Here is a 17,356-nt window from a genome sequence, read left to right as displayed (position 1 = left end):
ATTATTTTAATTGAAAATAATGATAATGTGTCTGGTGAACATTTGTCATTCATTGATGTCAAACTTAGTTGTGGTTTCTAGTTTTGAGATTAAAACAACAATCAAAACAATTCGTGCCAAATGATGTCATGGTTGATGGTATATCCACACTGGTCAAATTTGTACAACTAGCGAAACACCACTTACCAAGTGATGTCACACTTGACGGTATTGTCACATTGATAAGACTGCTACATCCACAAAAAGAATGATCTCCAATTGATTTTACACTCGATAGTATAACTACATTTTTCAAAAAGCAACATCGACAAAAACAGGCTTCACCAATTGATATAACACTTGGTGGTATTATTACATTTCTTAGACTATCACATTCCCAAAAACATCTCTCACCAATTGATTTAACACTTGATGGTATTGTCACTTTGTTCAGAGTATCACATCCATAAAAACAGTTGTCACTTATTGATGTAAAACAGGATGGTATATCAAACTCAGTACACTTATATTCGTTGTTTAACTTTTTATTGTTGATCATAATTACACTTGTTGGTATTGCTACACTGCTCAATGTTTCATACCCAAACAAGCATCTATTTCCAATAATAACGTCTATAAAATGTGGTATAACTACACTGGTAAGATGATCACATTCACTAAAACAGGAGTTACCGATTGATGTCACACTTGATGGTATTAACACACTGCCTAGCCTACAACATCTATAAAAACAAAAATTACCAATTGATTTTACACTTGGTGGTATTGTAACGTTGACTAGACTGCCGCAGTAAATAAAACATTCAATACCAAGTGATATAACTTTTGATGGTATAACCACATTACTCAAATTGTTGCATCCATTAAAACATTCATCATTAAGTGATGTGACACTCAATGGTATCACAACACTGTTTAAATTTGTACAGTTATAAAAACACCATTTACCAAGTGATGTTACAATTAGTGGTAAATTATTACCATATTTATTTCTATCATTATCGGTATAAGTAACATTCTTAAATTCGATGTTTTTATTACTGTTTGTGTCAACTGTTGTATAATCAACATTGAACCACACTACAATTCGATAAAAAACGATTTTCAATTCAATGTTTTGGTTTTTGTTGATATTTTCTGTTGTTCCAGAGTGTTCAGTATTAACAAAAAATTCATTACCAAAATTCTCGTTTTCTTTATTCCACAAGTGAAGTGTCTCGATGTTTGTAAAGTATTTGATAGTTTTGTGATTCAATGGAATTGGATTGAAATGAAACTTCTCTATGTTGCCTTTGTACTTTTTGCATACAAATTCAATGTTGACAAGGTTTTCTATTGTTGTGAAATACTTTGAGACTATCATGACATGGTAACTGTCAAGTTTGGACATCTATAATTATTAAGTGATAGTTTGAATTTTAAATACTGAAAATAAAAAGGAAGTTTATATATTTTTAGATGATGATTCATTGGTTAAAACAATTTCAAATGATGTTTTTGATTGTTGGTAAAAAAATATTTTACCAAAAATACACATTTGTTTTTAAAAATAGTCAATATAATAAAATAATAATTATTTAATAATAAATTTATAATTAAAGTGAAAAACACTGAAAATAAAATAAAACCAAATTAAAACAAAAAACTTTATCAAATAAGTATCGTGATTCTTCGAAATTATTTTGTCTATCACAACACAATTATTATTAAAAAATTGTTTAATTTATTATAAATACTTAATTTAATAACTTATTATTTTTTTAATTAAAATAAAATTAAAAGATAAAGAAATATCTCTTAATTTTATAATATACCTATTGACTCACTTTTTTATTTTATTACTCACTTGCCAAAATTTGACTCACTACTTCGCTTTTGACTCACTTTTATAAAAGTAACTCACTAAAAAAACAATTTACTATTTCAATGGTTTTTTAAATAATAAAATAAAATAAAATTTCTTCAAAATAATAAAATATAGTTTTTATTTAAATTGCTATATAAGTATCCACTCAATCAAAAACTTGACCATTTGAACAAATTTTCCATTAATAAAATAATTTATTTCTGGATTGTGATGAAAAAACAAAAATAAATAACAAAATAAATAACATTTTGACTTACTTAAATTATTTTTGTTATTAAATTACAGTTTTCATAAATGAAAAAAATAAAAACAATTCGATTAATTGATTTAAAATATTACTTATTGTGTTCAATAATTATATCGTTGTCAACACGAAAGATATCGACATACAAATACAATAAAGTGAAGGTGTTGTTACACATTTGTATTTTATATTACATTTTTTAAAAATGTATTAATTTTTATTTTGAACAGTTAATAAAAAATACAATAAATAATAAATGAGTTATTTAATCAAAGATATTTGAATTAAACGAACAATATTTTAAAGTAAAAACAATGAATAATATATAACCATAATGATAAAATTGTTTTTCGTCATCTAGAACAATTGCATACATTTGTCATAACCAAACAACTGGTTTAATTGTTTATAAATTACAATAATACATACAAAAAATCAACGAATAACAAAGACACAATAACAATAAAGTACACTTTGACTACAAACACAGCTAAATATAACGACCATTTAATCGTGTTAAATATTAACATGTTCGAACATAATCTCATTTCAGAATATGATCAACACGACATTAAACGGCTTACAATTGTTTATAACCAAGATATCATGTAAAATATCAATGACAACACAAACAATGAAAATAATTAATTGGGTTATATTGAATAATTTATATTATGAAATTAATTTATTCAGTTAATTATTTAAAAAACGTGATTTAAACAAATAAAGTCGATTAAAAATATATGTATAATTTTACACGTTTAAAGTTGTCTCTAAGTTGTATACATTTTAATTAATTACAAAAACAAAGTTAGTGGTATTACAAAATAATTGATTGTTTAAATAATAATAAACATTCATGTAGATTATTATTGATATGTTTTTTGATAAAATATTAAGAGATAAATAATTTAATTTCTGAATGAGGCTAATGTTACATAATTGTGACATATCGTTTGTTCAATGAAAAATATCAAAGAATTTGTCGTAGTATAATACTTTTTTAAATTAGTCACTGCGTCGTTATCCACAAATTTTATACAACAACTTTTTGTTTACAATTATATACAAGTGTTATTTATTTTTTTATTTTTACTTGCTTATCATAATAAATTTTTCATCTCACAACACACAAAATGAAACCATTGTATTTCTTTAAAATCACAACAATTATGAATGTAAAATAAAGACTAATTTAATTATAATTTGTTGATGATTTTATAAAAAAAGAATCATAAAAAATTACTGTTTACTTTTACATTTATTATGAAATATCATACAATTTGAATAAAAAATAAAAACTTTTAACTTTTCCAGTACCAGAAATCAACAAAATTTAATTTTTATTTTTTTAAAAATTTTCAAAAAAACAAAACCCAATTCCAAAATTCTGAAAAGTTGACAGGAAAATTACCATTTTATAGTTCATGAAAGCCAGTAAAAATAATGTATAAACAAATAACCGTCATTTTTTTTCAAAACAACAGAAAAACTGAATAAGTGAGTAGCAATTTTGTATCGAATATAACTATTACTTGTTGTTTATAATAAAAAATAAATCAAAAAGTATAACAAGTGTTAAAAATGCCAAATGTTTCGAAGATACGAAAAAGAATTTAAAAATTGAAGTTTACAATTCATAAAGTATAGTTTTTTATTATATATTTTTTTAATGACAACTAAAACGATTAATTATTATAATTGGTTTAAATTTAAAAGTATAGTTTATTCGTTGAACCCTTATGTGGGGTTATGTGTGTTACATGCTAATTCATTGAACATTTTCACTTTTCTTTTTGTCTATTTCGTGTATAATCATATCACTCTTCTTCATTTCTGTTATATAATTTCGTTTTCGACGCTTTTATCGTTTATTTTGGTTATAGACAAAAGATATTACATCATAACAAGTATATATAAAATGAAAATAAATAAACATCAACAAACATCAGTCCAAAGCAGATAAAAGTTGTTCTTTTCACTCATTATCTACTACGTATATTTGTTCAAATATATTTTTGTGTGTTCATTTGACTGTGTATATTCATGAAACACTGCAGAATTTTACCCCCTCATAGTTATTGATAATTAAAATTCACTCAAAAACAAACATTTAAGATGAAAGGTTTACAAGTACATTTTTGAGAATTACGAATCTGTTTGTTAGTATCTGACAGAGCACATAGAAACTATAAACAAACTATTACATTTGAGTACAAAAAGTTGTATTTGCGTGCTTGTGTATACATTTACCCATTCTTCGTTAACATGTTTATGTTATGTCATCCTTTTGGTGTTATTTCCATATTATTTTTCAGTTCAACTTTCAGGGTTGTTGTTTATATTTATTTTTATTTAAAGTATTTTTATAAAGTATAATGAATGTTATTTTGTTTTAAATGTTATTATAATATATTTTCATTAATTTAATTTGAATTATGTAATATAATAATTAAACTATTATAAAACCATTATACCAACATTCGTGTTACAAAAAAACATCCAAACTCGTTCTTATCACATGGAAGACTTGATTGTTGGTGACTACAAGTGGAAAGCAATGGGCCCCATCAACAAAGAAAAGAAAAAGTTCAAAAGGAAGGTTGCGGAGGTGGGTGCTGACTATAAAACAGAATTTTGTAATTCGACTGCTTCTGACTTGTTTTTTGGGTTTTTTGACAAAAATTTAGTCCAAAAATAACAGCATTTACCAACGCCAAATTATTAGGAAAAAAGTAAACCCCAAATAACAACAATAGACATTATACGATATTTCGGCATTTTACTATATATGGGAGCACACCATGACATAAAGAATCCAATTTCCGAGCTTTGGAACGAAAAACACGGGAAACCAAATATTTATGGTAAAGCTATGCCCAGAAATGTTTTTCAACTTATCAATGCTAACATCAAGACTTACGATGTCACAACTTTTCCGGATGAAGTTGAGAAAGAGAGTTGTTTTATAGGTGATGAAGTAGAGAGTGAGGACAGTGCATCAGATGAAGAGGAAATTCCAGAGAATAAAGAAGAGACTGATGAAGAAGACTATTTGAGTTGTGATGAGTGGGTCAAAAAACATCCTGTTGACCCGACCGAAGAGAAGCTAAAAAAGGATGTTGAAGTGAGACAAAAAGTAAATGATGAAGAGACTATAGAAAAGGGGTTAATCAAAGCATCAAACACGCCAAACTCGAATGACAAGTTTGGAAAAATTAGGGAAGTGTTGGAAGCTTTTATTCACAACTTAGTGAACAACAAATACTTTACACCGAGCACCACGCTATTGGTTGATGAACACCTTTGCGCATTCAAGGGAAAGATATGGGCAAAGGTATTCATCAAGTCCAAACCTCAGCGTTACGGCATCAAGTTTTGGGTTTGTTTTTTGTTGTAAGAATAATCAATGAAGTCGGAGATTCACGGTGTTGAGAGATATACATCAGTAATTGACTTGTTGTTAATATTGTGTTTGATAATATGTTCAATGAATAACAAAAAGATGTGCTGTGATTGTGGAAGTGGTATGGTTATAAACCTACAGATGTACTGTGGAAAATGCGACAATAAGGAAGAAAATCAAGGATTTCGGGTGACGATAGATATGGTAGCTCCACAATTGTGTATGGGAAAGTTTGTGACAGTTGTATGTGACAACTTTTTCTGCAGCTTAAGATTGGCACATTATTTGGCTCAATATGGTTCAACATTGCTTGGGACTGTGCGAAAAAAACAGAGTTGAGGTACCAGAAGAAGCCAAGCAAATCAAACGGTATGACCCCAATGATGATAAGAAAGCTACTACAAGTAAGGCAGATTCAACGGAAATGTATACAAAGGGTGTATGCAAACTGCTTTCTTACTATTACGAAAAAAAGACCTTCGTGCTCATTATGACGACGATGCATAATGCTAAAGAGTTGTACGCCGTTCAGGAGCAAGTGAGGGCAAAGGATGGCAAACTTGTGAGTGTACACAAACCATTGTGATAAAACAATACAATGCGACAATGGGAGGTGTTGATAGTGCAGATCAGATGATACATACTTACACTTGTAGAAGGCGCACTTCAAGATGGAATGTGAGAATACTTTATGATTTACTTGACATCGCTGCCCTCAATGCCTACAAGGTATATCATCATCACCACGATAAGGTAGACAGGTTGAATTTCCTCAATGAATTGACAGAATCATTGATGGAAATGGAGTAAATTACTTCTTTGGTTTTATAGGTTTTATTATTGTTAATAATCTATTTATTTTCTTTGTTATTTTTCTGTTTCTTTTGTGATCTCTGAAAATCATTTCTCTGTATCGTACAATATTCAAAGCGTTTTTTACATATTTATAGGGGAGGGGCTTTGCTTTTTTTATAAAATTATTATTATAATAAAGGGGTGGAAAAAACCGCTTCAGGAAAAAAACCGCTTTTAATAATTTTTGGTGAATAATGGTAAAATGTTTTCTAAATGTTATTTGATTTTATTTTTTTATTTAAACAAAAAGAAAAAAACATCATTTTCATTTTGCCTGAGCATTTTTTCGAAGTGTTAAGAAGAAGGCAGTTAAAGTCTATTTATATTACGGTTAATAGTTGAGTTATTACAGAATTTATTTGTAAGTAAACGGGATATTACCAACATAATAAAGATATTTAACCAAAAATACATTCGTTTTCAAATAAATAAATAAACATTAAGTTTGATAATTTTAATAAATAAATAAAACTAGAATGAATGTTGTTATCTTCCTTATCGGCTTTTTCCTTGTCGTCACTTTAAATTTATCACTTTAATATCATTTTCTTCATTGTGTTGCTGTCTAATAAACAAACAAAAATTGTTTAACTTCGCATTAAACGTTATATTTTGTAATTTACACTTTACAAGTTCTCTTTTATACCCTTCTCCATTTTTTGATTATTAGAACTTTAAAAATTTATATTTTACAGATTTTTATTGCGATAAAACGCAATAATAATAAATAGAAAATTTAATTAAAAAAATAAAAAAATAAAACCAAGTTATTTTTTTCTTTTCGAGGTTTCTTTTCATTTGAAATTTTGTTCTTTTCATCCTTTTTGATTTTCATAAGTTTTTCAATATCGAGCCTGTGCTCTCTATCAGTAAAATTTTCAATGGAGACTCTAACAGTTTTGGTTTCTTTTCTTTTTGGATCCTTACCAAGAAAAGAGCAAACCTCTCTGGCATAAGACATGTCAACTTTTGCAACACCTTTAAGAAGGTCTACAGTGTTGAAGTTGGGGTTGACACGTCTCATGTTTTCCAACTCTTCTTTTGATGGGTGTTGAACCACGTATATTATACCAGCCTGTTTGAAGGCGCTGGTCATTGTTTCGCCATCAGACACTACTTCCCATGAGTAAACAAGCTGCCTAATTTTGTCTTCCTCTGAGAGCTTTGCAAATTTTTTCAATGCATTTTTGAACTCGGGTGAGTTCATTTTGAGAATTTTCCCGTTTCTTTGGACCTTTTCGTCACCCTTTTCATTTTCTTTTTCACTTAATGAAATTTTGTGTAACATCAAATTGTTTTTGTCCTCAAGGAAAGTTTTTTGTTTCCCGAAAATTCCCAGATCCATAGGCTGACATAAATGGGAACTGTGGGGACTTCCTTTATAATTTCAACACAATTTTCCCGAAATAACGCTTCAATTTCATCACTGAAATGGCCCGAAAAGCCGTCAATAATTAGGTACGCCTTTGTATCAACTCTCGCACCCATTCTGTTTCTTTTTTCCTTAATATTCGGGAAAAACACTTGTTTGAGCCACAAGGTGTATAATTCCGTATTTAGAACACCTGATTTTTGGTATCTAATAATAGCACGACTCTTGAGTTCCACAATTAGCTTGTCTTCGATGGTGAGTCTTTTGGTAACAACAAGGGGTATCATTTTTGTCCCATCTAGACAACCACAACACAAAAGACTCGTTCTAGAACCATCTCTGTCGACTTCGTTAAAAACTTGCTCCCCCGATTCGACTGACATGTAGACAACTCGGGTTCTTGAATCAACCCATTCATCGAATCCAACTTCATCTAAGTTAAAAACAAGCTCAAATCTGCATCCATCCATTTTTCTTTTTAATTCCGAGTAATACTGCAGGATGGCAGTTTGTGATACCTCTGCTCGTTTTGTTTCCATAACTTGGGCTTTTTTTGTTTCAATTCCTGGGATTAATTTAAGGACTTTATTTAATTGCCTTGTTCCCGTTGTTTTGCCGAAATTTTCAAACATGAAAAGTCCAATTTCTTCTGGTTTTGCTTTTTTGGTTTCTTTCATTTCTTCTGCTATTTTTAGAACTTCTTCATCTGAAAGAAGTCGTTTTCTTCCCTTTTCCGAAATTTTTCCATTTTTGTCTTCTTTTCGTATTTTTTGAATTTGGGAATTCACACCCGATTCCTTAAAAGTCCCGAAAAAATACTCAAGTGCCACTCTGATTGATTTTTTAGTTCCTTTAAACTCATTAATTGGTACATTAGAAAGATAGTTTAATGAAAACCGCACTTGCTCTCTAAAAGTGGGAAAAGATTCTTTTTTTATTTTTATCTCGAGGTTTTGGAAAGCTTTGAAAATAATAGGGCAATTAATTAGGTATTGTTCAGCCCTTTGACTAACAGGAATTTTCGGACCAATCATTTTTAAACTTTCATGTTTTTGGAACTTTTTTTATATTCTTTATTTAATTGAGGGGGCTTGGAAGAAGGTTGGGACATTGTTTAAAAAGGTTTATAAAAGAGTTTATTTTATCGGCTATTGATATTGTTTTTTATATTATTGTTAAATTTTATTGATTAATTATTATTTTTATTTCAAAATTTAACAAGAGTTTTTTTAATCTAAAAATTTTATAGTTACTTTGTTTTGTTGAGATAAAAGACTTTTTTTTAATTTTTATTGTTAGTAAAGTTAAAGAATTGTTTTTATAATTTACTTGTATATTATCAAATGAAAAATAACTTTGTTATTAATTAATAAATTTGTTGTTTGTTAATATTATTTTTAATCAATTTAAATAATTGATGTTGCGATAAATAAATTTAGATTTATAAATTATTATATTTAAAAACTATTATCTAATTATAATTTAACCATTTATGTAACTAAAATCGTATTTTAGAAAAACTGGTTAATAAATAGTTTATTTACTATTATAAAATAGTTAAAAACGATGACTTATATTTTTCTTATTGTCAACTTAAATTGCATGACACCCATAGAATGATCATGAATTGATTCATTTGACACAACGTATCGAAGCCGTGGTTATAGTTGTGTATTTCTTTTAAACTTTCAAGTGTTGAGTAGTTTTCATTACTTTTCAGACTCACCATTTAATTCAATTTTTGAAACAAATTATAGTATAAATTATAATAAAATAATTAATGTTTTTAGTTATTTTCTTCTTCTTTATAAAAGTATGTGCGAAAATCCCAAAATGTTACATATATTTACTGTAATAAAATAAACAAGATAGTCCATTAAATAGTAAGAAAGTTGTTGAATATCATTATTTTATAATTAGTGGATAAAGGGTTAAGAACCCCTCTAAAATAAATAACACATCAACTTTCACTTTGGCACCATGTCTTCTTAATAACGTATTGGGCTGATAACAGTCATTGTCTCCACAATGTTTTCAACAATTTTTATTGAAATGCACTTTTGGGCAAGCATTTTGGCTGGCGGGAAAAACCGCTTCACTACCATTTACTTGTTTTATTGTATAGAAAAATAACGTTTTTGGCATTTTGCCGAGTTTTAAAATAAAAAATAATACGGTGGCGAAAAACCGCTTTAGATCCTTTTGTCTTTTCGTAACCAAATTCTTATTGTTTTATTATAAAAACTTATCCAATAACTAAATATTGCCTTTTAAATTGTGAAAAAATAGTGTGTTTTTTCTCGGAATGCAAATATTTTTAACCAAATGTATTGAATAACATACAAAAACACACAATAAACTTGAATTTATTTACCATGCAGAAATGATTGCCGCACTTTCGGATCGTCCACAGTATCCTCCCAGTCTTTTTTAACATTTCTCTGCACGGCGGGAAAAACCGCTTTACTACCATTTCCTGATAAAATTACACACAATTATAACCAAAGTTTCAATTTGCTTTAAATATTTGAGGTTTTGGTGGAAAAAGCAAAAAACACGAGAAATTCTAACGGACATGTGCAGCACCCTTTTACCGCTTCTAATAATTTACACAAAATTATCCGTCTTACATTGTTTTTATTGACCAATATTAATAAATTGCTTCGTTTATTTTATAAAAAGTTTCAAAAAAGCAAGTACAACAAAATAACGAGTCATTTATCGCTTGCTTGACAGGCACTTGAAAAACCGCTGGGAATGGATGCACTCACGTTCAGTTGGTGAGTAAGTCCAAAGTGCTTTTTTTTCAGTTTGGCTTTGAAATGCATTTATGAGCGAATGAGGAATCCAACAAGAGGGGGTGTGAAATAAAGGTGCAGTCTGTCTTTGCTGAGAGACATTGAAAAGTGGTGTATTAAAAACATGTGCTAGGTTATACATTTACTATGTTGCTCGAGAGGTAATAGATTTGACTGTTGAGTATTTGTTTAATGGATGATTAAAAAAATTGAAAAAAATATTAAAGAGTGAAAGGGGGTGTGAAAAAAGGTACACTCGCGAGTTGGTGTTTTTGAGTTTTTTATTTCTGCAAAAAATTGAAAAAATATTTAATAAAAAGTTCATTATTTTTTCACTTAATTATATTAATTTTAAGATGTTTTTTGGTTATTTCGACCTCAAAGAACAGTTTCGAAGTCAATCTTTCTTGCTCCTCTTTTTATCATTCGGCAAATCCAGCCTTTACTTTACATAAAAAATAATTTCCAAATTTCAATAACAAACATCGGCATCTTGAAAAAGTAATAGATATTCTTGTAAACCTTGTTTTTTTGAATCAAATCGAGGAAAAGGAAAAAAATAAACCATACAAAAAACTATAATCATATTATCATTTTACTATTAAATTATCAAAAGCCGTTTTTTTCCACCCCTTTACGTTTTTTTTTCAGGAAAAAAAATCAGTTAAATAACTGCGAAGCACTAACTTAGTTTTATCTAATTCCATTATAATTTGTTTTAATTATAATGATAGTTTAAATGTCAAAAATGAATAAACCATAGTATTTATTAAATTTATCTATTTATTTATAACTTTAACCATCTTTTTCGTTTAATAAAAATAATTATAATTATATAATTATTTATAGTATAATTATTTTTAACCAAATTATTAAAAACAACTAATAATAAGTAATGAGCACATCACTTCCCGAGATCCACATTGACGTAGTCAGCGATGTGAGTTGTCCATGGTGTTACGTCGGTCGTCGTCGTCTTATTAATGCAATTACTCAACTTTCTACAACAAAGAAAATCACATACACATACCACCCATTTATAATAGACACAGGCACACAAAAAGATGGAGAAGAGTATATGGCGTACAACGTCCGGCGATGGGGAGGTGATGGTTGGGTATATTCAATGAAACGTGACTCGCTCAATGATGGGTGTACATTTAAAGCTTGGAAGTATTGGCCATATTCATTACACTGTCATCGTCTTATGTGGTATGCCAACACTGTAGGGAAAGGTGGTGAATTAATGGGTATCTTCTTCGAGATGAATTATGAGGAAGGAAAGAATTTGAGTGTGAAGAAAGGGTTGATGGAAGCTGCCGAGAGATGTGGACTCGACTTAAAAGAGGCGGAGAACATCATCGACGACCAAAGTGTGAATAAGAGGGAAGTGTTGAATGAATACCACAAATGGAGCGAAGACGGTGTCGGTGGAGTTCCTTTCTTTATCGTTCATCTTCCGAGTGGAAAAGAAGTCCAACTAGAAGGCGCAGTGTCCACTTCTAAATGGCTTAAAGTGCTTGGAAAATGAGTATTAATTCAACACTAATTCATTCATTTTATTATAATACAACTAAATAATAATAAAACAAACTAGGAAAACAATAAAAAAGGCAGAGGTTTCCAAAATCACAATCCTAATACCCACGTCACCATTTAAACCAAAATGAACATTTTTTCTTATAAATTTGTACGTTATAACACCACATTTTCTGCACTAATTATTTTGGAAACGCCTGAAAAAAGGTGTTGTTTAGTAATTAATATGACTTCCAATTGATATTAATTGATGATATTTAATTGAGAATAATAACTATTATTTTAATAAAAACATCTAAAATTGTATAGTTGTGCATTTCTAATTCGATAAACTTCTTTTGAAACGAATTTTTGATGTTTTATTCCTTTTAGATTTAAAAAATTAATAAAAACACTCAAATTATGTATGATTTTATTCATTTTTTAAATCAAAAAGGAAAATAACAAAAAAATTCGAGTTTGCCATCTAATCTAAATAAAAAAACAATTAATTTGGTGAAGTAGATTCTTTTGCATTTTATTTCTTTTGAAAAAAGAATGGGGTATACAAGAGAATGGCTATTTTAAAAAATATAAATAATTACCTGATTTATTAATTTAAAATAATTCATTATGTTAACTAAATGCTTTCAATTTATAAAATTATTTATGTCCAGGCATCTGGAGTGGTTTATAATATTTGTTTAGTATGACTATAGTAACTGAATTGTATAAATTATAATGTTATATAGCATTTGTTTTAGTAGATTAGTAGATTTTTAAATACATTTTTTTTAAATTTTATCTTTAAAACCAAATTCTCATCCTTTCTGTGTTAAAGAATGGGGCTACTTTTTATTGTACTCTTACAACAGATAATAGCAGCAAACACAAGTATGAACTGCACTTTTTCACAAACAATTAACACTATTTTAACACAAAAAGAGTCGTGTGTGTCTTCAAAACCTATTATTGTTAATTCAAAAGGAAAATTAATTGTTGTTGGTGATTCAGTGATAAAGAGTTTCGGTGATATAAACATCAATAACACTGGCATTTTAGAATTGTACGATGCGTCGATAATCAACTCAACATCGAATCTATTTTTAGAAATGAGGGGTGTTATTAACATGTTTAATTTTTCAAAATATCAAACACAAATATTCAACGTTATTTCTTTTAGCAATTTTTCTTTATTTGACAACTCACAACTTTTTGTATATAGCACGTTTAATATTATGTACAATGGAACTGTAACTCTTTTCAACTCATCAAAAGCTATGATTAACCAGCCATTGTTTGTATTATATGGATCAGCTCTAAAGTTACATGGAAATTCTGTTTTATATACAAAAGGTCAGACTGATTTAATTAATTATGTTAATATGTCACTCTTTGACGAGTCACAATTTAATTCAGTTTCTATGGTTGAACTAATGAATTTTGCAAGTATCAATTTATTCAATTCATCTCTAATAGTAGCACCCCTTTTAATGGGAGTTGATAATGGCGAGATATATATGCATGACTGTGCAACGATGCAAACTACCGCTGCCTTTTTTAATGGCAATGGACTTCTTTCTTTGGATGGAAAAGCTCTCTTCAATTCAACAATATTATCTTTCGATGTTGGAAATCTAAGAGTTTCAGAGAACTCACAAGTTCTAGCAGTGAACTTCTCAATGACAAGTTATTCTAAATTTCTTGTCACAAGCAAACAAATTGAAATCAAAATTTCAGCTCAAAATTTTGAGTGTCAAAACACAATTCTTGAAATCGACAGTAAAAGTTTCATTCAAGCCGAATATGTTAATATAACTGGTTGTACTTTAAAATCGCAACAAAGAAGTTATCACGATGTCCCACTTTTTAATGCACAAAAAGTTGTGTTACCATCCAAAATAGAGCAACTTGGAAATTGTGACTTAGTCTTTTCTGACTCGCAAATAATTGCAATTTTACCAAACAATTCGAATTACAAATTTTTGTTTGGAAGAAAATTACTCAGATATGGAGACTCTAACAACGTTTTCTGTCATTTAAACAACACTTTTCTAAGTAAAGAATATTTTATAGAACCGTATTGCCCATGTGATGAAAACTGCTTTATTACTCCAATTCATGAACTTCATGAAATTGTAGTCGATTTTCAAACAACAAGAAAACACGTGGAAGTGTTTAACCAAAGGCTGTTTTTAAATGATGAAGATAATGTCATACAAATTGAAGACAAATTATTTTCATTGTCAAATGTCGAAAGTGAAAATTTCACAATTACAGTAAAGTCGAAGTTCCAAGTGAAACTTCAAACATTTCATCTTATAAAAAGACTTTTGGTGGTATCAACTGCAAGTTTTGTGTTCGACAATTATTCATGCAAAATTGGACTTTTTGAGAACAACAAGTTCGTCTGTCTTCAAGACATTTCTTGCATTTCTGGTGGATTAAATGAAGCAACAAAAACATGTGAAAAGTGCCAGTTTACAAATTGTGATTTGTGTTCCACCTATTCATCTGACACGTGTTTAAAATGTTCGTCAGAGTTTCTTTTTATTGATGGAATTTGCCAACGAGAAGAGGGTTGTGTTATTACTAATGGTATGCATTGTATTAAATGTTCAGATGGATATTCACTTAAATTGGGGCATTGTATTAACCCTTTGAATAATTGTCAAGTTACTGTTACTTCTGAAATCTGTGAGTTGTGCGACCCCACTCAAAATTTACTCAACGTGAACGGAAAATGTGTACATCTTCCTTCAAATGTGTTACTTAAAAGTGACTCAACTGTTCTTTCTTGTACAATTGGATATCTTACAAATGGCACTTTTTGTAATTTGTGTGACTCTTTATATTCCAAAAGTGAGTATTGTGAAAAAGACAAAGTTACAAAGTGTTTGATAGATAATACATTCGATGAAAGTGGCACTTGTGTATCAACTTTTTGTGATTCTTACACAACAGATAGTAACGGTCTATGTCTCTCCACCACCATTCCTTTTTGTTCAACTTCGGTAAATAAAAAATGCATTTTATGCAATTCAAATTTTTATTTAGAAGACAATGGAAGTTGTGTTTCTATTGTCTCATCGAATTCAACATGTTCCGCCCCATCCAAATATGGGTGTCTTCGTTGTAAGCCTGGATATTACAAATCCACTGTTACTAATGAATGCGAAGAGTGCAGTTCGTCTTGTTTAACATGTTTTGAAAATTCGAGTAAATGCACCAAATGTCCAACTGGTTTATATTTAAGTCAAAATACATGTGTATCTCATGACTTAGTAAAGGATAGTTGTTGTATATTTTCTGTTGATGGCAACGGTTGTTTGCAATGTAACACTGGTTTTTACAGAGTAGGTCTTGACTGTTTTAAATGTGAAGAGAAGTGTGGGTCATGTAACACTAAAACAGGGTGTTTGACTTGTAACACGACAAATTATAAAACTTCAAACAATGATTGTTTACCTCGAAACTCGCTTTTGGGGTGTTCAGTAAGTGTAACTACAAATGGTTGTTCGACATGTTCAAATGGATTTTATATTGTCAACGGCAATCAATGTGAAAAATGCAACTCTTCATGTGAGACGTGTTACTCCAAAACCCAATGCACAAGTTGTATAAAAAACAATGTTTTATCCAATCAAAGATGTGTAAATTTCACAACAATTAAAAAGTGTATAAAATCAAAAGATTCAAAATGTTCTAAATGTTCATTCTGGAGTGTCCCAAACATTATTGGCGACTTTTGTCAAAGTTCGCCAGTGTGGTGGGTCATTGTTATGATTGTTTTGTTTGCTGCTTTTATTCTATTTTTGCTCATTCTTGTTGTGTTTGAAGGTGTCAAGACTATACAACGAAAAATGAATAAAAATCCAACTACAACTATATTCCACATGAAAAATTCTAATGTCCGATTCACTACCATTCGAGGTGGATTGTGCTGTAATTTATCAGAAATTGATTTCAACAGTGAAATAGAAGAGATACCAGTCGACAAAGAAATTCGACAACTTCTTTGTGTTGGCAATTCAAAAGAACGTGCTGTTAAAATTCAGTTTACACTAAAAGAGCAGAATGAGAAATTTCGACTCCGGATGAACCCAGAAATAGTCACATTAAAACGAGGCTATGCGTGTGAAGTTGAAATTCTTTTATTAATTCGGTGTACACTTAAAATTAAAAGTGAGGTGTTGATAGTCTCTAAAAATTTACAAAGTAATTTGGACATTTTTAATTCGATCAGAGTCAAAGCCAAAAGTGAGATATCCACAAAGTTGGATCCCGACGAAATAACACTAGAAAACGAACTTGGTTCGGGCTCTTTTGGTGTAGTTTACAAAGGAAAATTCAGAGGAAATGTCGTGGCAGTAAAAAAGATGCGACGGATCATTTCTGATGATTTTGACCAAATGAAGGAATTTATGAAAGAAGTGAACATGCTTGCTAAATTTAGAAGTGAATATATTGTTCATTTCTATGGCGCGGTTTTTATTCCAAATAAAATTTGTGTAGTCACTGAATTTGCTGCATATGGTTCTTTGTTTGGAGTGATTAAAAGAGAGGAGAAAATTGAATTAAAAGTATTAATACGAATGTTGTTGAATGCAGCAAGAGGACTTGAGTATTTACATTTAAATGGAATATTACACAGAGACATCAAACCAGACAACATTCTCATATTCTCATTCAATGTGAATGAAAAGGCTAATGCAAAATTGACCGACTTTGGGAGTGCAAGAAATGTAAATATGATGATGACTAACATGACTTTCACCAATGGCATTGGTACACCAGCATATATGGCTCCAGAAATATTCTCAAAAGATAAGTATAAAATGCCAGCAGATATCTATTCGTTTGGAATGACAATGTACGAGTGTTTGAATGGAAAGTTTGCATATCAAAGTGACACTTTTAAATACCCATGGAATGTTGTGAATTTTGTAACTAAAGGTAATCGAATGCAAAAACCTGATACAATCGGTGATAAGGAATTCGAAATTATAAAAATGTGTTGGAAACAAAAAGCAGAAGAACGAATTAAAGTTGAAGACCTTGTGGAAAGACTTGAAAACTTGTTTGTGTAATCGTGTTTTTATTTTAAACTTGATGTTAGATTTTGGTTCATTTGATAATTTATTAAAGTTTACATTTTAGATAAATTTTTATGGATTAAATTGTTATATTTTTGATTATTTAATTTATTAAATACTATAAAAACTATTTATAATTAACTATATAATATTAATATATTTAACTATATTTTTTAATTTGTTTTTATGGAAAAATAATC

The 17,356-nt window shown here is 29.2% G+C and overlaps 5 protein-coding genes across 5 annotated transcripts; 4 read left to right on the top strand and 1 right to left on the bottom strand.

Annotated features, from left to right (window-relative positions):
- Nucleotides 1–99: 99 nt before the first annotated feature.
- Nucleotides 100–1,390, bottom strand: EIN_510960 (leucine rich repeat containing protein BspA family protein; the record flags this gene model as incomplete). Its single annotated transcript, XM_004183175.1, has 1 exon — nt 100–1,390. A coding segment is annotated over one exon (1,291 nt), but the record flags the coding sequence as incomplete, so codon positions are not given.
- A 3,596-nt stretch (nt 1,391–4,986) lies between these two features.
- Nucleotides 4,987–6,103, top strand: EIN_510950 (hypothetical protein; the record flags this gene model as incomplete). Its single annotated transcript, XM_004183174.1, has 3 exons — nt 4,987–5,493; nt 5,617–5,747; nt 5,851–6,103. The coding sequence occupies 3 exons, from the start codon at nt 4,987–4,989 to the stop codon at nt 6,101–6,103; spliced, it is 891 nt and encodes a 296-aa protein (XP_004183222.1).
- Nucleotides 6,104–11,437: 5,334 nt separating this feature from the next.
- Nucleotides 11,438–12,073, top strand: EIN_510940 (hypothetical protein; the record flags this gene model as incomplete). Its single annotated transcript, XM_004183173.1, has 1 exon — nt 11,438–12,073. One exon carries the CDS (start codon nt 11,438–11,440, stop codon nt 12,071–12,073), a length of 636 nt encoding a protein of 211 aa, XP_004183221.1.
- Nucleotides 12,074–13,553: 1,480 nt separating this feature from the next.
- EIN_510930 (hypothetical protein) lies at nt 13,554–14,202 on the top strand (the record flags this gene model as incomplete). Its single annotated transcript, XM_004183172.1, has 2 exons — nt 13,554–14,087; nt 14,137–14,202. The coding sequence occupies 2 exons, from the start codon at nt 13,554–13,556 to the stop codon at nt 14,200–14,202; spliced, it is 600 nt and encodes a 199-aa protein (XP_004183220.1).
- A 1,721-nt stretch (nt 14,203–15,923) lies between these two features.
- Nucleotides 15,924–17,150, top strand: EIN_510920 (serine/threonine protein kinase, putative; the record flags this gene model as incomplete). The annotated part of the gene is made up of 1 exon (XM_004183171.1): nt 15,924–17,150. One exon carries the CDS (start codon nt 15,924–15,926, stop codon nt 17,148–17,150), a length of 1,227 nt encoding a protein of 408 aa, XP_004183219.1.
- Between the last annotated feature and the right edge of the window lie 206 nt (nt 17,151–17,356).

The sequence above is a fragment of the Entamoeba invadens genome, assembly GCF_000330505.1.
Source record: "Entamoeba invadens IP1 unplaced genomic scaffold scaff_1105074725413, whole genome shotgun sequence".
NCBI classification, from domain to species: Eukaryota; Evosea; order Mastigamoebida; family Endamoebidae; genus Entamoeba; species Entamoeba invadens.
This window is presented reverse-complemented; position numbering and strand designations above follow the sequence as displayed.